This window comes from Balearica regulorum, chromosome 6 (genome assembly GCF_011004875.1).
Source record: "Balearica regulorum gibbericeps isolate bBalReg1 chromosome 6, bBalReg1.pri, whole genome shotgun sequence".
In the NCBI taxonomy this organism is placed as follows: domain Eukaryota; kingdom Metazoa; phylum Chordata; class Aves; order Gruiformes; family Gruidae; genus Balearica; species Balearica regulorum.
In genome coordinates, this window is record NC_046189.1 from 32,891,465 (window position 1) to 32,912,332 (window position 20,868).

Below are 20,868 nucleotides of genomic sequence, written 5' to 3' on the forward strand. Positions count from 1 at the left end.
AAAATGTCTTAACCATGGAAGTGCATAAAACATATTATTATAACAGCTTTTATGGGAGCTAAGCAGTGTTTGAAAGAGCGGGGCAAAATAGAAATGAACAAAAAAGGGCTGAATTCATAGCAAGAGCAAATTTGTCTACCTCCCCAGATATCAACAGAGCAATGTTGATTTATACCAGCTGCAGACGTGACCCAGGTCACAACTCCCTGCTTCATCTCCCATGCTGGGTGATGCTTGGAGGCCTTTTACTGAGGTCTCATCACCCAGGACCCCCTCACCAAGCGTGGCCCCACATGTTTACCAAAGACTGTACATTTTATCCTCGTATCCTCAGTGCGCTGTGTTTGCCCCATGGGGTCACAGCACGTCGCACCGGAGCAGGTCACAACTGACATGCTGGCCTGTAATTGAAAGTGGCACTGTGCATCGGGGAGCAAGAAAAGGAAAATGCTGAAAAAGTGACTTTTCTCCCACATTTTTTAGTCCAAGAGGTGGAAAGTTAGAGTGCCCCAGAGCACTGCGATCACAGCAGCCCATGGAAAGAGGAATGCTTCTCTTCCCATCTTCTGCCCTCCCCATGCCAGCTTGCACAGGGGAACTAAAAAAGGCCTCTACAGCAAATAAACCAGGAGTAGGGGACTTCCCCGCTCTTTATCTTGCAGGTTTGGAGTATAAACACAGGAGAAGTGAAGGGCGTTCTTCCTCCGCCCATCTATCCCTTAACTGCAGCCAGATCCGTTTAGAGTGTTACGTAGCTCTTCCAGGCTGACTGAAATAACTAGATTCTCAGAGACAGGGTATTTCCCTTCCCTCCAGCATTGCTGTAGGAGTCTGTCCCTGCTTGTTACTGGAGAAATTTTACAGTCCTGCAAGTTGAGTCAACAGTCTTTACCCATGTCTGGAAAAAAACACCCTTGTTCTTTTAGCCCTGGGATCCTCATCTCAGAGCCCTGGGTAATCGGGATTAGCTGTTACTCATGCAAACAGTGCCACTTAAGTTTAGTTTGATCTCATTTCCACTCAGAAAAAGGGTTTGAGGGCCTCAGAAGTGTGTTGAGAGCCTTCCACCCCCACCAAGCTTCTCACATTGCTACTCTAAAGTCAAAGCATCTCCTTTAAAATCAGAGCGATTGCACAATCAGAGCAATGGCAGAGTCCCAGTGCTTGCATGAGCCCCAGCTACCATGGCAAAAGCCTTCCAGTAATTCCCTTTCAGATGCTGAACCGGAGTAAAACCACCAAGGTCACCTCCTGTTTGATCTTGGCACATGCTGCGCGTTCTTCTTTTCTCTTAACTCCAGCAAGGGCATCAGCATCCCTTTATAGGTGTGCTGCTTGCCTGGTACAGTAGCTCTTCCAAAACCCGGTTGTGGGCTTGTCCCTGCCAGGTGGAGTTTATTGTGTTAAGGAAAACTTATTTTCTTTCTTGAACGTGGTCTGAACAAATTTCAAGCAAAACCACTCAGTGGGTCTAGGACCTCAGTTGGCTCCCAGTATCCCAGTAGGGGTTAAGAGTGGAGTTGCTGGGAGAGAGCTAGCAGGACAACTAATGTGGGAAGAACATGGTGGTTCCTCTGGAACGTGGTGTTATCTCTACTTTCAGAGAACTTCAAACCAAGATGAGGCACCTTCCTGGAAAACAAGCCATAGTTTCAGAATGATGCAGAAACTCCTGGGTGAGTTATTCTGCCCTGCACTGTGCAGAAGGTCAGACGAGATGATTATAATGGTACTACTGGCCTTAACATCTGTGAAAGTTTGCTGCAGTTTCTTTGAATAGCTAGTCAGCTTAGTAGGAGATGACTTTTTTTTTTTTTTCCTGCTGGCGTGTTATCAAAAGAGATCAGGCTAATTGTGCATTTATCTGGAATTACAGTTATGAAGCTTCTCTAATAAGGCAGTAATTCATATCTTGAGTGATTTATGGCCTGAGCCTGAAAGCCCTCTGAATCCATTGACTCCAGTAGGATTTCCCAGGGCAGCGAGACACAAGGTCATCACAGAGCCATACTCCGTCATGCTGCTGACACCCTGATGGCCTGGAACTAGCGCCTTCACACCACCACTTGTTTGTTAGGATTTACACAAAACATCACAAAGGGGACCCAGAATAAATGTGATTTGTGTACTACTTTCTTATCACATGGCACACTTATTTAACAGCTCCCCGAGTCCTCTCCTGCCTTCCCTGCTGTGGCACCTAGGTGACTTGGGAGGAGTTTTAGGTGGCAATTCTTCCTCACTCTGGAACTTGTACTGTTAAAATTCATTTAGCTTCAACAAAGGAGAGTAACTGAGCTTTTATAGTCCCTGTGAAGTAGTTTTAACCTAGGACTCAAAAGACAAAGACCGCTGTTGAATAGCAATTGTTTATTTAGCACTTTAACATTTAAATCTTTCTCCGTTTGGATGTGTCTTTCCTTTTGAACTGGAGGCATAAGTTTCTCTATTTGCCTGCAAAACTCTTTTTTTTTTATCTCCACTGAATCCCCAGAAAATCCTCAAATATTCTTGCAAATCTCAAAGATATTAAGGCGTTAGCCCCCCTTCCTCCCCATTTAGACCTTTGAAGGCTGGTGTGACTAGAATGACTTTGGAGTTATAGCTCAGAGTCTGAATAAAAAATGAAGGGAAGCATTTTGCAATACTGTAGCCAGTACAATAACTAATTACTTATAGATTTTAGGTCACATTTGAAAAAGACAAATACTGAAATAAATGGATAATCATTTGGAGCTACCACTAAGAGTTTGTTTAAATACTTTGGGTGAAATTCAGCTCTGTGTCACGGCAGAGCAGCTGCCTGCATCGATGCATGCTCCAGCTTCGTACCAGTGCCCATGAGAGCCAAACTGGCCCCTTTGCTGAGATCAGACACACTTGTAGCTTGAGTTTATGCACTGCACTGGACGGTTGGTTGGGCCTTTGTTGGACCGTGCCAGTGGGAAGAGAGTTAACCAGGCAAAGCATGACCAGTTCTGACACCAAGTGAAATACAAAAATATATCTGAGGGTTTTGAGGCCAGATGATGCCTTCCATTATGATGTTTAGCAGAAAAAGCTAAAAAAAAAAAGGGTCGTCAGTTTTGTGTTTACGTGATCACTCTGCGAACAGCAGAAGACTTCAGAAGAGAAGGGTGAAAATACAATTAGTGACCCATATATTACATGATGAGTTTAATCTTCAGATATAGCCAGCACGTGTATTGAAATGTTTACCTGAGCATGATAACATGAGCAGAGAAGTCACGCCTTTATTACAGCTGACATTTAATGTGATGGCTTTACTGTACTTTAAAGAACAACAACCTTCAGACACAACAACTTCTTAGCTGTGAGCCAAATAAAATTGCCTTTTTATATTTGCATCTGGAATCATTAATAATTTTGCTAAGGCAAGATGTGTTATGGATGCATTCCGCATAAACTTCAGGCTTTGGAAATCTGGAGACCTGGCTTTTAGTTAGTAAACATCTTGCTCTTCAGCATCTCTGTGTGCCTGGGTGGTGCTTCGAATTGCGCGTGACTTCTGCTGAGGCTGTGGAAATTGCATTTAGCCTCTCATCAACATCCACTGGCAACCTGCAGCCTTCTCCTCCCTGTCGTTTTTCTGTGGTTTGACAGTAATGCCAATATTGAGACATGGCAATGATTAGATAAATACTCTTTATTTATTAACACACATTCTCAGCAGGATCCTCCATGATCTACAGCTCTGGGGCTGGGAAATCTTCACCTAGCTGCAGAGCTGAGCTTTCCAGGTCCAACTGTGCGTACAAGAGGTGTTGGCTGGGGCCAAGTGTCTCCGCACCGCAGGGCTGGGAAACCAGCAGCCTGGGTGCCTGCCCGTGCAGTGGGCTGGGAGGGGTGGCACGCGTCTCCTCTCTTCCCAAGGGACACCAGATGGGAAACTTCACTTCAACTGCTTCCCTGTGGATTTTGGTAAATCCTTCCAGCCACAAAACATATCCCACAGTCTCTGGCTGCTCCCCATTCCTTCACAGTTGCCAGAAAGCCCAGTTTTCTCCCCAAAAGGAAAGAAGTCCCAGTTTCGTGCCAGACAGCCTCTCTGAAATGTTCATCTCCTCTGAAAAACAGGGAGAACAGTGTCAGATATTTTGGAAATGATGTTTTAGGGCTCTCGAGAAGATCTGTGTCCTCAAGCATCTTGCTACTTTACCTCAGAAATACATGTGAGACAGTGAGATGAGGAGATAAACTACTCAAACATCTCAATTCTCCCCACCCCAAATCTCTTCAGATCACGAGGAGTGGTCAGGGACAGGGATAGGAGCATCTGGAAATAACAGCATTCCTAAGGGAAAGTATTCCTTTTTAATTAATTGTATCCCTTTTATCCATGACAGTGTAATTGCATTTTGCTCAACTAAATCTTTTTAATTGGTGCTGGGAGTGAATGATAAGCAAAGCTGAACAATTCTTATTAGCTATTACAGATAGCTGTTGTAGGGCAGTGTAGGACAGTTAGTCGGGACTCTTAAAAGCTGGGAACGAATAGCACCGAGCTGGGTGTTTGGTGAGGGAGGTGCCGTGGGCATGCAAGTCAGCCTCTACAGCTCAGGGCTACCTATTTTCGTAGATGCAAGAGGCTTTTTTGTTGCTCACTAACTATCCCGTGGTGACTTGTGGCACTCTCCCTGCCCCAGTGGATCTTTCCTAGGACTGGTGAAGTGGACATGTGGGGCATGAGTGTCCTCCAGACCAGCTGCCTGGGGTCCTGGTGCTGGGTTTCCGGCTCCAAGCGCCGCTGCTGTGACTTGTGTCCTGTCCTCAGAGCAGTGAGGCCGGGGGTGAGCCGTGCAGCTGTCCCTCCGAGGGGACACCTCTGACATACTGGCGAAATCTGGGGTTTTGCCATAAAACGAGCGTTTCTAGCTATTAAGAGTGGAGAGAAAAACCTGTGTAACTGTCCTGACTGCCTGGCAGTCTCCCATAAACCAGCAGGCACAAGAGACTGAATCGCAGAGATCTTTTTCACTCTCCTTTTACCAATATCCCTTTCTGGGAGCACTGGTTGACCACAGCTGGAGTTACCAAAGACTGGAAAACCACCACAACCTGCCTCACCCCCCTTAGACCGAGCGCCCTGTTCTTGGCATTTGGGTCTTGCTGCGTTGGCTGTCAGTCTGTTGAACAGCGTAAAACACGGTTTTGTCCTTTCCCATGACACCGGCGGGGCATCACGGGGACCTTCCGGCCGCACCATCGGGACCCCCCGGCCGCCGCCGCCCTCCCGCTCCCGGGATGCGCAGGAGCCACGGTTCTCCGTGGGAGAAAGCGGCAGGAAAGAGAGACGCACTGTTGGAACCGCAGCCTTCCCGGCACGGCACGGCACGGCACGGCAGGGGCAGCGGGAGCGCTGCCGGCGACGGGCACCCCCCGGGTCGGGCCGGGCCGGGCCAGGCTGCGCCGCGGAGCTCCCGGCGCGGCGGTCGCGGAGCGGGTGGCGGCCCTTGAGCTCCCCTTAGTGTCGGGAAGGAGCATTTTTAATAAATAACACGCCGTCCGTGGAGATCGCAGTGGGGAGGCCCCGGTAGTTCAGCACTGTGGGGTTGCTGGGGACGTACCCGGGGCTCATCCCGCAGGTCCCACCGCACCGGTGGCATCCCCGTTGGCTGTATGTCCAGCCGTTGCCCTCGCTGGGAAACGTTTATTTGACACAAGAATTGATATCAGGATAATTTGGGCCCGGCTGTCCCCATGCTAGGTTGTGGTTTGTTTTTTTTTTTTTCAGTTGTTCTGAAAGAAATCAGGGGGCTTTGTTGCTTTTTGGAATTAAATCAGGGCTTTTCTTACCTCCGCCGAAACACAACATAGCAGTGAGTATGGCAACTTATATCAGGTGGGGAGCTGCCACAGATAGCTGCCATTTGGATTGAAAGTGTGGAATTTAGAGTGAACATCTGCATCTGCTAAAGTTGAACTTCAAAATTTTATTTCTGGCTCTTGCAGGAAGTGAGCCTGCAGCCCCTAACAGCCTCCCAGCCTCCACGACTCCTTTGGCTTATCTACCTCTTATGGGAACTGGGAAGAATTTCTTCCTGCTTCAATGACCACATTAGTGACTTCTTTCTGGTTTCACCCTGGTTTGGACAGAAGATCAGATGTAAATTGTGCTGCCACCATCTGGCATCCTCTGCTGTTTATTCACAGCTGGACAACGCTCTCCAAGAAGCTCTGTCAGGACTGACATAGCTAGGGAGTGTGAAATCACAGGCTCCACAAGTTGGCCACAGTGGTCCCCTCCAATGGATGCTATTTCTTGCACATGGAACACCCTGCACTGGGCTTGGTTCTTCTCTTGCAGTTCAGACATGCTCTGCTTTAGCAGGCAGAAAAGGTGGCGTTTCTAATTCCTGTGTGAGCTTTGTGCCTGCAGCTCTCTTCCCAGCTGGCTGGGCTTCCCTCTCCTGACCAGGCACACAGAGTAGTTTTATGAAGGCAGCATTTGTGTCCCTGCCAAGCTCTGGTTTTGCCAGCACAGTAATATTAACACATGTCCTGGTCCTGAGTCCCCTGTTTCCCTTCCCAGACCAGAATGAACTGTACTGGTGTGGGCATTTCTCTACTGGTTCTTGCATCCCTGCTAAACAGAGGGGGCTATGCCAATGCTGCAGGCAGCTGCATGCTTTGGCCCATTCCCATTCAGCAGTGGTTGTCCCTGCAGCTATCAGCCCAGTTGTGTGCATGCCTGAGCCACCTCGAGCCCTTCCACAGGGCTCCCCGGGAGTCCTTAAGCATAGGCGCTCCCTCCATCACCCACAACCTCCTTCCTCCTTTAGTCCCTGCAAGATAAATGATATTTTTTGTACTTGGCACTGCATTCTTCAGTGTCAGCATGGTCTCTCCCGGGCTGCTAGGAAATCCCTCTGACTCCAGATTTTGCAAATCTTACATCTGCACTGCGAGGTGAAGAGGTGGCAGGGGAGTAGGTTAAGCATGTCATGCTCTGGTTTCTGGTCACACTGTTAACTGTAGCTTGGGTTCAACCTGTTCCTACTGTGCTTAGGAGCAGACAAGCTGGACTATGGTATCCTTTGCCCTAGGCATGCAGATCCAACCCCTAGTGTCCTGACCTTAGTCCTGAAATGACTGCTATTTTCTGGATGCCCATTCTCCAAAAAGGAGATTTATGGGGATTTAAGTCCAACCAAAGGATCACCACTGCGGACATGGTGACTTTCCCTTCTATGGCAGTTTTTCCTGATGAAAAAATCAAATGTCTCAACATTTAGCCTGAAAAATGGTGAGGAACATACTCCATTAGCAAGGAAAGTGAGAAAATGAGAGTGTAAGCAGCACCTGTTGATGTATCAAGACATGAATATAACTTGTAAATCCTTTATTTCCTAACAGTGAAAATGCTTTATTTACATACTGCCATGCAAAAAAAGAAAAAAAAAAAGAAAAAAAAAAACAAAAAAAAAAAAACAAAAAAAAAAATGAAGGAAACCTGTGCAGGCTCAGCACTGTCCATGGAAGCCCTGCAGAAAGTTGTGTTAGCCCAAGTGCCAGTACTCAGCATGCTGGTGGGGGTCCCTACCAGAAGAGAAAGTTTTTGTCTCTTCTCATGAACATGAGACACTGTGCTTTTCCACCAGCTCTGAAATAGTTGTCATTCATCAGGTTTCTCCCATGGTTTGTGGCAGGAGCTCCTTGCCTCCTCTAAACCAGAACCAGGAGTGGTAAGTGGCTCTCTTCCTTTTCCTGCTGTCAAAGGCATCAGAGTGGATACTGGAAAACTCTTAGGGTTTTCCAGACTTCTTTCCTGAGGTCCTGGATGGCCCATCACCTGCTGCTCTTGCCAGCACTGCTCAGTTTTTCCAATTATATCTGAATTTCTAAGCACTAAAAACAAGTTTCAAAGCTGTGTAGACAAATGCAAGTATGACTCACATTAAGGCAGAGATGTGGGGTTGCTTACATGTATTTCTGACATTTGAAATAAAATGAAAGAAAAGCAGATTGTTGTGTTGTGCAAAGCTACATGTAGACAGGCTTTTTGTTACCTGCTGAATGCCCAGTGCTGGTGGAAAAGGGGAAGACTTATGTCTTAAGAAAGAGAAACCTTTCAGTTATTATCTCAGACACCTAAGATTTTCAATTAAGGTAGAAGACTTTGGTTTAGGGTCTGCATTTTTGCTCTGGAATTTTAATTAGCTGATACTTCCCCACTATTGCTTTTATTTTTCATCCCTTTGCTTTACTGGAGCATGTAATTTCTAAAGGTATGAAACGCTTAGCTTTATACACCAGATAAGGTAAGGGGTGTTGCTGCCAGAGACAGGTTAGGAAACACTGACAGACAAGGCAGAAGACTTGGCCAAGGTCAAGGTCTGTGCTAAACCGGGACAGTGCAGCACCTAGATCCCAAGCACTTATTTTTGCACTTTAACCTGTGATCAGGATCATTTCTGGAGAACATTTATATTTGAATCCCACATATGATATCTGAGCATCTCCTGTCTTGGGTGTATGCACTTCACTGGGGGGGTTTAGGCTCAGATTCACAATTGTACTGTGATGAAGATGGACTAGCCAGCTGAGCTGCAGTAGCTGCCTGTTTCTGCACGCTTATCCTGTTCTCTCTTTCTGCAGTTAAGCTAAAGTGGACCATCTCTCCTCCACTGTGGACATAGAGGTCACACATGTGTGAGCTACTGCGGATGAGCTGTTAGGTAGCTGAAAAAGCTGTGAAGTGGCTCATGTGCCTGAGCTCCAGTTGTTTCATGACAGATGGGATGTTTCAGGTTACCTGTGGGTCTTGCAACCATTATTGATTTATGGAAAATTCAGCTTTCTCTGTCAATATTTTTATGACCTGATAAAGAGACTATAAGTACAGCCTGATGAAATTGGGTTCATGTTATGATCAAGAGCCCTGTAGAGAGCAGAGGGGGGCAGCAGCTCCCATGGCAGCTTCTGTGTCCCATCAAGCGCACTCCACCCCAGCGTCCTCGTTGTGGGAGCAGTTGTTCACACCCCACTTGGGCTTTGGACAGTCAAAAATTGAATATTCATTCCCGCTGCAATTCACATCATCAAGCCAAATTTGTCCAGTGCCTTTGGAAGACAAATGAAAGAAAGAAATAAACAAAAAAACTGTTGGACAAAAGAAAAAGGAATATGCATTTTTTTCTAAAGAGACCCCTGTGGAAAGCAGGCATATGTTGGGTTGCATGGTTGGCTTGCTGGAAATCAAGCCTTTGAGCACAGTTCAAGCAGCACTTGATGTGCAGCTCCCTCATCTGAAGGGGAACAAGCTACCCCTTTGACGAGATACTCTTTGCTCTCCTGCTGCTCGTGTAGAGGACTTTGCTGTGGTGCTTTCTGGGTGTGTGTAACCTCCCATGCCAGGCAGCTAACGCACCCCTCTGCCTGGGCAGGTGGAAGGCTGTTGTGGACTCACCTGGTCTTGCTGTGAAGGTGGAGACCACACGGCTGTATCCCAGCATTCGGCAAACCACACTGCCATCTTGGTTGCCCCAGCCATCATCACATATTGTTCCCCAGGACCCTTGGTAAAAGATTTCCACACGGCCCCTCCTTCCCCCTTCTGCAATTCGAATAAAATGATTGAAGTTGCCTGAAACGTCAGAGGAGAAGAAAATAACTGTATTGGTCATACAGGCATGAGGAAAAAAGCACATTGAAAGGTGGAAGCAGTGACCACCCAAACTGGGTGAATGTTCCCATCTCCACAGCTGTAGCAAGAGTGGGACCAGAAGCTACCAGAAGTTACTGGTAGTTCAAATCTGAACAACTTAGGGTCCTCTCCTGGGTCTGGAGACACCAGGCTGCAGCTCAGCACATGGACCCCTTGATTTTGGTAGCTGTGCTGCAGGTTAACCAGTGTGCACAGGGGGCACAATGGTCCCGATGTCAGGTAGCTTTGATGCCAGAAGGCAAGTGAGAGAAGAAGAAATAAAAGTGCAGTACCTTCTCCCTTTTCACCTTTGCTCCCTTTCGTTCCTGGGGAACCTGTTCCAAATTTAAAAAACAAATATTTGACAGCTGTTTGGAAGAAAATCCAGTTATTAACTTTTTCTGATTAATTGGGTGAGTCAAGTATGAGGCCTTGGTCCCCTTGTGGAATGGACCCCCCAAAGTGACTAAGAGTATGTAAAAGAAATGTAGCAAGAGAAGTAGGATAACATACAGCAAAGTCTTTCTTACATGTGACCCAAGAAAGGGGCCACTTGCAAAAGCCCATCCACTCACTTGTGGGAAATGTATCTTGTTCCCTTTACTACCTGTAAAATGACATCTCTGATAGCCTTTGGGCTCTCCAGAAGCAGGTGTGGTATCTCCCAAAGTACTCGGAGGAAGATCTCCATCATGGGGTTTGCTGGCCAGGTGCTGCCACGGGACAGCAGAAGGCCACTGCCAACAGTCCTTCACATTTCTGTGTAGCATCTTGGCCTTGAGAGCAGGGGTGTTTGAAAAAACCCAATGAGCTCTTCCCCCAAAAGCTACGTCCACAAAGCACATATTGCTGTCTCCTTCTGGGGACCAGGATATGAGATCCACCCAGAGAGCGGTCCCTAACCTGGGGTCACCCCAGTTACACTTTTCCCCTCCTCCAGAGACAAAGTTCCAGAAGAGGAGTGCATGGAGGAGTCCCACATAGGATCTAGTTTATTTTATTTCCGAGAACTGTCATACTGTTATGTGTGAACAATAAAAGGAAAAGCATTGGAGCACTGGTTGCTTCCCATGGCCTGTTGTAACTGCTTTTTTTGGGGGGGGAGGGGGTTGTTTGTTTTTTCCTTTACTACAGGTCTTAGGGTTTTTGGAAGCATTCTGTGATTGGAAGAGAGTGGAATAAGAATGGGGAGTCGCTGTAATGACTTTTGAACTGTCTGGTTTTGTGTCCTATAATTACAGAGGCATAGTTAAATAGCCCTGGTGTTTCTGGTTCTGTGCTCCTGCCTGTCATGTCATAGTATCCTGCAAGACGTCTCTGTACAAAGCAAAGAGGAGCATGGATTGTTCCGGTTTTCTGTGAGATTGGGCATTTGATAAAATCTAATGTATCTGTTTATTTGCATGTCTTTTAGCACAGCTCCCAAGGTGTAAATGTGACACTCTGCACATCCATTTTCTGAGAAGACTGACCTGTCTGTTGAGTTCCTCCAAACATGCTCTGTAAACATGCCCCAGAGCAGCTTGTGCCGGTCTGTGACGTATAATCCCAAACTCAAATGAACATCAGCTTCACAGACCCCGTGGCAAACAGCCTTACCAGTGAATCCGCGGTCTCCCTTTGTGCCTTTTAGTCCCGGTTCTCCTTTTTGACCACGACTGCCATAATCACCCTTGCTTCCTTTTTCACCAGTTATACCTTGGATGCCTGAGTGGAAAGCAAGAACATCATTGCCTTTGTCTCTTCCCAAGGAAAGAGTGTGATGAGCATTTCACATTGAGGCAGAGAAGTGGAACATGTCATTTAAAGTGCTTTGCATCATCAGAATAAGTCATGCTGTCAAACAAGGGTTTACCTGGCAGGCCCTGGTCTCCCTTTGTTCCCTTTTGCCCTGGAAAACCTAAGATCATCAAAACAAACAAACAAAAATTTATAAGACACATATCTACACATTTTTAAAAGCTTAGGCAAACTAATATTTATGATAGATTTCAATGCGTCTAGTTTAGCTATCTACACTATAGGCTTCTATTTCTGAAGTGGGTGTCTTATTTCTGGTCATTTGTTTCATATCCTAAACTCCACTGATGCGATAGACCACACTCCAGTCAGGTCTTTAATGACTGTATAGAGAGACTAGACACGTAAATTTAGGTTCATCAGACATATATCATCCAGGTATCAATGAATGCAGAAGGGTGAAGCACTTGGACTTTTGTCACCTCCTGATGGAGACAAAAGGTTGCATGCACTATATAAATTCAAGGTTAAAAAGGTTGATTCAAAAGAAATACACCAGAATAGGCCTGTACCTCAGAACGTCACCCTATCATTTGAGTGCCTGGGACAGAAAGGTGGCCTTCTTCAGTCAAAGAAAAGACCTAAGTTATGCGGTCCAAGTTGGCCTCTGAAGATATCTCTTCCTGCAGTGCTACAGAGGATGCCAGGACAGACGCTCGCTAGTGAATAACCTTCCCCATCAAATTTACAGTCTGTAAAATTTGTCTTTAGCTCCAGGGTAGGGACGTGATTGTTTGGTTCATCTTAAAACTGCTGCTTTGTTTGTGTGTTTTCTACTTGTAAAAAAATGCAGGCAACATCACCTCCTCATGCACGTTGCAGACGGTTGAAACAACCCCTCCAGTGAGTAGCTCCCACCCCCCCCCAGCAGTCTGGCAGAGGCCCAGGCCCACCATGGCATCCTGGGATGCTTTGGAGCTCCAAGAACAGGACTCAACAAATCTCCTTGCTGTTGCAGATCCCTTTCCAGTGTCTGCATAACGCCTGTTGTTGACCTCAAACCTGTTTTATTCTCCTTTACCTATTTCTCCTCTCTCTCCCTTTTCACCTCTGAGTCCTGCAGTGCCTGGTGTTCCTAAAATTAAAAATAAATCAGTAAGGGTGAAGCCATCACACAAAGTGAGGCCAGAGTAGGAGGTCAATGAGTTACAGGTTTGGGTAGCGCTGTACCTGGATTACCACTGGGTCCAGGATTCCCCTTCTCCCCTTTCTGACCAGGTCTGCCATCGAGGCCAGGAACTCCCATGGGTCCCAGTTGTCCGGTGATGCCTTGAGGTTGAGCAAAAGCAGCACATGTGAAATGCAACACAGCATATGAAGGAGAAAAAAGAATGATAGCTCAATCACCAGCTTCTGCACTGTGCGGATTGAGTTGACTCCATGAGGGCAAAACAAACGCTGGGTCTCTCCAAACTGCAATCCTTCCCTGGCAGCACTGATCTTAGCGGTGCAGTGAGTGATGGTCTGGAGTGAAAGGCTGTATGGACCCAGGTCCTTGCAGACTGTCAGCCTTGAGAGGCACAAGTGCTTTCCTAAAAGAGCAGCCAATTTCTGCCCTTGTGTGTGGACACATGTCAGGAAGGAGGACATGGCCCTCCATGGTAGAGGACTTTTCTTTCCCTCTCATTCTGCTGCACTGTGAGTGGGGTCCAGATGAGACAGCCAAGGCTGCGGAATGGGTTTGCAAAACATTGGTATGATTTCTTCATCTAATCATCATCTTCTCTTACCCATGCTGGGATCTAGCCTGGCTGCAGTTTTCCTTGTCATGAAGCACCATCTAAAAGAGATCGGTCTCATATCTCTAGAAGAAACTGCACCTTCTATACCGCTTACCTGGCTCTCCTTTCTGCCCAGGATGTCCAGGCTCCCCCTTGATACCTGTAAGAACATCCTAGCATCAGTGCTAGTGAGACTTACCCAAATGCTTCAGCTAGGGCAGCCCTCCACCACGGCATGCATGTGCTGAATGGTGGGCTGTGCTGTGTCCTCTGCACTTACCATTGAAACCTGGCTGTCCTGGGTCTCCCTTCTGTCCCTGAGGACCCATGGGTCCATGGAGCCCGGGGTCTCCCTTCCTGCCCATTTCGCCTTTCGGTCCTTGAAGACCTATGAAACAGCACAGCACACATGTATAAATTAAATTGTGTCTGCAGTCAGTGGAGCACCTCCGTTTAGCTGCACCAGTAGCAGAGCTTGGCCTCACACCTGCTTTTACTGTTCAGTGGCATTCCCATAAAGCTGTAGGAGGACAGGGCTGGATGGCACCTCAAAAGTCTGTCTGAGCCAACTCCAGGTCTGCCAGACTGTCTGGCCAGATGTTTGTCTGACGTGCTGTTAAAGTCCTGCAGTGGTGCCATGACACCTGCCCAGTCTATTCCTCAAACTATCCCTACCACTAGGGATAGACCCGGTCTGTTCCCCAAACTATTCCTACCCCTTCCAGGGAATTGCCACATCTCCCCTTAGCCTTCTCTTCTCTGAACAGGTGATCAGCATGCTCCAAAACAGCTGAATTACTTTAAAGTTCCTCATTTAAAGACTGACATCTCCTTCATCTTTCTGCTCCAGAATTATCCCAAAGTCCTTGTCTTTCTGTATTCCTACTTTCACTTTTCTCTTCTGGAGCAACTTGTGCTAATGAGCACACTGGAGCACGTAGGATCTGGTGGAAGATCTGAGGAAACTCTAATCAACCTGTCCAACCGTCCTCCCCAGTCTGCACCATACACATCTGCTTTCTTTTGCTGTCCCGCTTTCGTCTTTTCCTCTCTGGGTGCAGCACTTGTGAGACCACTGAAAAACAGCTCTCCAGGAGATACCCACTAATTCACGTTACACAGGAGAAACACAGTGCATAATTCTTCTACTTCAGATATACAAAAGTCAGGCTTATCTAGGATATAAAATTCTCAGAAATAAGTTTTACTATAGTGAGGACTAACATCCACATGCTTGTGAATATAAATTATATTGTATTATTTAATACCATGAAAATCCTACTGCAAACATCGCTGCTTTAACCTGGCATAGGCTGATAATTGAATACCTGTGGCTTTCATTAGATAAAGGTCGCTCTATAAAGAGACTTCCATGGTGCAGAGTCAACATTTTGCACGTCCTCTTCCCCAGCCCTCCTTTGTGAGCTTTGCTGGAGCATGGCATGAAATGAAATCCCTGCAGATCAGGGCAAGTGTCCTGTTCATCCAGCTCCCTCATTGATTGGCAAGCTGGATTTTTATGAAATATTTGACCTATGAACAGAAATACATGAGAGAATCCTAAAAATGTTGAGATAGTGAAGAAGTCTTACCTGCAAGCCCCATCTCTCCTTTTTCTCCTCTCGCTCCTGGTTCACCACTCGGGCCAGCAGGACCAGTATCTCCTTTACTCCCCTTCGCGCCCTGCAGTCCATGCATGCCTGCAACAACACCACCACTTTTCTGATGCTTCATCGGGTGTCGTGTCTAGTGAACACCAACAACAGGCCACCCAGCTCAGCTCTGGGCATGAGCCAGGCTCTGCCCTCTGTGGACTTCAGAGTGGTGCTGGGGACAGTGGGCAATAGACCACTGTGACCAGTGCACGTTTACTGTTACAGTAAGAATTTTTCCAGCTAAGTTTTGCTTTTGTTCACATTAGTTTTACATAGGCTTATTTCCTTCAAATCCAATGACGTTCCTACTAACTTACACCTTGACTGAGGAGAAGATTGCCCATAAAATCATCCATAAAGACACTTTATGTTCATCCACAGAAGTAATTCAGATGTCAAAAAAGCCTTACCTTGGATTCCTTGTTCTCCCTTTCTCCCCGGTGGTCCCTGTAGCCCTGAGACGTAAAATACATATATCAGCTGACACACATCATCTATTTGCAGTAATGGCCAAGAAGAAGAGGTGAATTTTTTAATCATCCTTTATGCACGTGCCTTCGGTCACCACTGAGGCCAATCTTCAGCTGGCAGGGACCAGCATAACCCTCTGAGTAAAGTCCGTGGAGCTCAGCTGAGTGCATGGCTGGGCAGGGACCAGCTGTCCTCCAGCCAAGCCCAACTTGTGGGGACCTTTGAGGAAATCTTTCTGGAAAATGCACTGAACTATTGGGCTCTGATGTATAATAACAGTGCTTGGTGGGATGTGCTCTTTCAATGCTGCAAGTGCAGCCAGGAAGATATGAAAACATTATTTTTTAAAAATGCATTAATTTTTTTTTCTTCAGAAAAGCTCGTCAGTGTAGCCAAGAACTAGGGATGGATGAGATACAGACCTGACATAACAAAGGTTGCATCTTAGATCATCATTATAGGATCATAACAACTCTGGTGTCTCTGGACATTGCCTAGTCCAACCTCTGCATGAAGTGGAGCCAACATTAGATCAGGACTTGCTGCATCCTTACAGTCTGGAGACATTTATCTCCTGCAGTGGGTGTACTTCCACCCAAAACCCCCAGGTACCCAGGGCAGCATCTTATGCATAACTGTGGAGGGGATTGCTTGCACCCAGCTCATTCCCAAGTCTGTGTGGTTGTTTCCCCAGACAGGGTGGGCAAGGTCCCAAATCTGTCACTCTTTATTCCACACACTGTTCAGCTGGGGCCCTCTAGAGCAGGGATTAGAGAGGTCTCCTTGAGTTGTCTTGGAGCGAGTTAGGCAGCAGGACCTGCTATGTCTGGGACAGAAAGCTCAGCTATCCACTGGTTGTGGGATGCACATCAACTCTGTGTAGATGATTCATCCCCCTCACTGGTCCTGTCCTGTCTTACAAGGGGATTTGGGATAGTAATTGCAGCTAATGACCAGGTACAGTTCCTCCATCACCCCTGAGCTTTTCTGGTGGGGTAGCACTGAGGAAGTAGAGCCAAAATGCTCCTCCATGGTGGTCACTGCCCTCTGTGGGAGCACTTGGCAAGCCGTGGCTCTCAGAGGATCAGTCAAAATGTGCAGCAGGTCTCATGGCCACGGTACTGGGTGTCTGCACATTAGGTAGGATCTGAGTCTAGAGACTGAAATCCCAAATCCTCACTTCAGGTATTTTAGGGGAAAAAAGAGAAAGAGGAAAAGAGGAAAGGTTGCTTATGGCTCATTTACCAACATACCTGGTGGACCAGGATCTCCTTTGCGTCCAGGAGGCCCTGAAATAAATTTTTAATGGATATTTTTCAGTAGTCAGCACTCATTGAGGGGCATACCAGTACAGGGTTGATAGGCTTGAGGTCTGGGCTGAAGACACCATCCTTTTGGAGGGCACCTGGAGCCAAAGTCTACAAGTTACAGGAGGGGAGAGCAGCCCAGAGCTACGTGTGCAGCTGCAGTGGGATCCATGGGGGCTGCACGGGGCTGTGCTCCAGCTTCTCCAGGTGTATCCAGCTCCTCAGGCAAGGCATCCGGAGCCAGCACCCAACCCTGGACACTGGGGCATCACTAACTGATGGGAAGACCAAATCTTGCCCTAACTATTTTTTCATCTGAACTAGGTTTTTGGCTCAGCTTTGCCAGTGGTGGAGAGGAACCACTGTACAGCCAGCATGGAGAAATGGAGCCATACCTGCAAAACGAGTGATGTTGTTCATCAGTATCATCAGCTTTGCATTGCTGCTTTTAATTATGGTGATTTCCTCTTCTAAGTTTCTCCTCCAGTTTTCTTCACGTCCCACGTACTTCCCTGTAGAGCTTCTCTCCAAAAGCAGTTTGTTGGCAAAGGAGCTTTCCAGAATCTCTTCTATATAGGAGGTATTTTGTTCTTGAAATTTCATTATCTCTCTCTGCATCTTAAACACTGAGGAAACAAAAGGCCCATGGCAGTGAATATTCCCTGCCCGATCTGCCTGGGAAATGCGTGTTCAGCAGAGCAGCTCCTCAGCATCTGTGGAGGACACCTGGGGTTAAACACCACCACTGTTTGACCCGAGGAGGTGGTTTTCACGTGCCGGTCCCTGCTGCAGCCAGGAGTGCAGCCAGGAGCGCTTGTGCAAATGCAAAGCACATATATGGGGTGGAGGGGGATGGTTTCCTGCAGCGACTGCTTTGACTTGCAGTGCACGGAGGAGTGTCTGTGCTCCCTCAGAGGTTTCCTATCTGCCTTCTCATCCCTGCTCGCCCATTCCCCCTGAGAGCACCCAGCAAAGCTGTCTTTTGATGTCAAGCTCACAATAAGGTTGCAACGTTACCTTTGTACACCAGCAGCCCCTGGCCAGCCGTCAGTAGCAGCAGGTAGATGCCGAGAGCTGCCCGAGCACAGCATGTGGATGGCTTTCTTTGGATTCGAGGCTCTAAAAACCAACAGAAGTAGGGTAGACATCCTCTCATATCTCTCCCGCTACAAACTCTGCTCACTTCCAGCCATTTCAGGCTTGGCCACAATAAATTAGCAGTGACGGGGAGCGGTGCGGTTCCTCTGCAAGACTGCCAGGTCCTGCAGGCAAGGCAGGGTGCCTTCCTCTCATGTGGGCTTTGCACTACAACTCACACTTGACCGTCTCTTCCCACACCAAATTAACCAGCTCACTTCCATCAAGACTTAATCCAGCCTGTAACAGTATGAATGTGGTGGGTCTGCCCTTTCTGCATGAATAAATTCCCTGTTTCCAGTGCTTTTAGTTGTCCCAGGCTGTCATTCAAAGAGGGTTGCTCAAAGCACATACCCTCTCCATCCAGAGTGCCGCATACATGCGATTCCCACTGCGAAGCATGTATACATCAAAACAAATGAAAAATCAATAATAAACTAAGCTGCAGAACAAATTAAAACGAGTCATAACATTTAAAATAAATTGTCACCAGCGAGTGTAAAAGAAATAAAGTACTTTTTGTCAAATTTTGGCCTTTAGAGAGAAAAAAGTATTGCAAAAGCATTAATAACTACTTCAGACATTCAGTAAGTTACCATTAATTGAGTTTTTTTCAAAGTAGTGTAATCAGGAGTTTAAAGTCTTAGCTTTAAAAGGGTACAATGATTTAATTAGTTTTACAATAGAATGGTTTAGTCAGCAGTAAAGTATTTATACTCAGCTAAAAATTCATAAATTTACATTTTTTATTGGATCTGGTGATTTCAGTATCTTAACTATTAAGACATGAAAGTTTTGCCCAGTGAAATTAAGCATTTTCTAAAACAGGAAAAGAACTATTTTTTTTCTGATCCTCAGCATCAGCTTTGGGCTAGAAAGGACAATTTCACATACTTCTCTTTTTAAATGGTCAGTTAATTTAGTAGCAAAATCACTGTAAAAAGCATTTAATATGCAGTATATATACAATATTTCATTTCTATGCCCTGCTTTCTTCATAGACCAGATGAAATCCATATCAAACCATTTAATAAAAAGAAACCTTACCACTTATCTGAAAGGTTGTAGTAGCAGCTGAGGCAAACCCAATCTTGTCTGAAATACTGAAAGTGTTCATATCACTTGAATTTCCATCTTCCCATTTGTCTTTAATGGTCATGACAAATTTCTTGTGGCTAACTTAAAGCCTTGTCAGACTATGGACAAGAAAGAACTGAAGGGACTTCCTATCTGCCTCCTGATTTGATATGCTTTCTGATATGCTTTTCCTATCTGCTCAGTTTTTATAGACTTGTGAGAACACTGATGTGGTAATTCAAACAGTTCCTCAAAAAATCCCACAGCTAAGATGTTCAGCTGCTCTTGTGTGCTCATTTGGGGACACTGTGTCCAAAGCCTTAGGCAGGATCCTGCAAGAGGTTCAACTTTGAGTTATTCAACATCTCTGCACTTTAGTGGGGTTGGGCAGGAGGTGGCCATTGTGCTCCTAACACAAGTTAAACCTCCTTATGTAGCCAAGAAGACCTCAGTTTCAAAGTTAGCTTAGAGGTCTGTCCCCTGGGAGGGGAGGTGAAACACTGCATGGTAGCGAAAAGCACATTAACTTGCACCAAGATGACGATTTAGTGATGGTGCATGACCAAAGTGGAAGGAAGGAAAGAATCAGGAGGAGTTGAAAGACAAGCAAATGATGGTGGGGTAGGGGATGCTGAAGCCCAAATGGGTTTGGGAGGTAATGAAGAAGAGAGACTTGCCGTCTCCTTGCCGAGACTCTCTCCATCCCCTGCTTTCTCCCTGACCCGTTTTCCACACCCATAGACACAATTCCTACCACCTCACCACTTCTTTGCTTACGTTCTGTAGAACCCACCCCTGCAGACCTCTCTGTGGCATTTGGTGTTTTGGCATCTTCATTTGTGCTGAGGTTGATTTTGATTTCACAAAGTGAAGTGACTCACCCAAGCCCGCAGGCGAGAGCCGTCGGTAGGTGCTGGGCAGAGCCCTCCACACCCATGCTGCCGCTGCCACGTGCTGCCCTCTCCGAGGGACAGGGAAGTCCCCATCACATGGTCTTCTTCCAGGCTGTAGGTCTGTGCTCATCCACGGGGCTGCTGGGTCCTCGCTGTTTTGCATGGCCATGGAAGAAAATGCGGCGTAAGGTTCAGGTACACATGAGCTGGAAATCCACACCGTGATGGCCCAGTGCAGAATGAAGCTCTCTGTTCTGCACCTGATCTCTTAAAGGCTTAAACCAAAAATATGTGGGGATTTTTAAATCCACTTCTGTGTTCTCCTTTCAAACGTACTTGTGCAGCTGTGACTTGGTTTAGCACCAGCAGGGAGGAAGAGGAGTCCTCCATTATCATATATTCTGTACAAACTATGAAGGAATTGGGATACTTTAGTTTATTATGAAAGTCTCAGATACCTCCTTGAATTAGGATAGCTCGAGAAGTTACTGCCGATCAGCTGAGCCATCGTAACTACCTGTGCATCCCCTCCCTTCATGGCATCACCTCCCGACTGGGGTAAGGGCTCATATCCAGCCCGTTTCTAATGGTTTGGGCAGTTCAGCTGACCACTCTGTGCAAGCCTGATGCCACCTACTCTTGCTGGGCTGGGTGATGAGCTGAGCGTGATAACACTTGTGTTGCCAAGTGGATGTTTATAGGGGTGAATGTGGTTCAGGTGCACACAGAGAGCAGATTTACAGCAGAGACGCTTTTAACAACACTTCTAGGCATATCCATTTTACTTCAAAAATATTAAAAAGATGCTGACAGCTGTAGTTTTCAAAAGCCCTTCTACAAGGCAACAGGTGGAATAAGATCTTTGTGCCCTCCTTCCCTGAGAAAGAAGCTCAGGGGTGTGTTTTCGCACCTCTCATGGTCATGCCATTCTCAATGGCCCAGGTGGCATGGGTGCAAAAGAAGCAGTAGAGACCCTCGATTTTGACAGCCCTGATCTGTGCTGCTTCAGGGTTCAAAGTCCAATTCTCCACTTAGCTATTTTGAGAAGGTCAACAGCAAAGTCATGATTCCACCCAACTTGGCCCTCCAGCTGTGGTTCCCTACCCAGCTGGTCGAACTTAATTCTGCCTTTATTTCTAG

At 46.6% G+C, this 20,868-nt stretch overlaps 1 protein-coding gene across 4 annotated transcripts; it reads right to left on the bottom strand.

Annotated features, from left to right (window-relative positions):
• Positions 1-7,349: 7,349 nt before the first annotated feature.
• Positions 7,350-20,005, bottom strand: MARCO (macrophage receptor with collagenous structure). Of its 4 annotated transcripts, none has more exons than XM_075757147.1 (15): positions 19,717-20,005; positions 17,639-17,740; positions 17,017-17,247; positions 16,568-16,603; positions 15,254-15,298; positions 14,781-14,888; positions 13,469-13,576; positions 13,304-13,348; positions 12,638-12,736; positions 12,489-12,542; positions 11,523-11,567; positions 11,267-11,374; positions 9,961-10,002; positions 9,431-9,607; positions 7,350-9,084 (listed from the first exon to the last, which is right to left on the bottom strand). In XM_075757147.1, exons 1-15 carry the CDS (start codon positions 19,895-19,897, stop codon positions 8,954-8,956), a joined length of 1,512 nt encoding a protein of 503 aa, XP_075613262.1. In that variant the 5' UTR covers positions 19,898-20,005; the 3' UTR covers positions 7,350-8,953. The 4 variants fall into 4 exon arrangements, with proteins under 4 accessions (XP_075613262.1, XP_075613263.1, XP_010298263.1 ...); XM_075757148.1 differs by having other exon boundaries at positions 17,017-17,190; positions 19,717-19,985; XM_010299961.2 differs by lacking the exon at positions 19,717-20,005 and adding an exon at positions 18,806-19,031.
• Between the last annotated feature and the right edge of the window lie 863 nt (positions 20,006-20,868).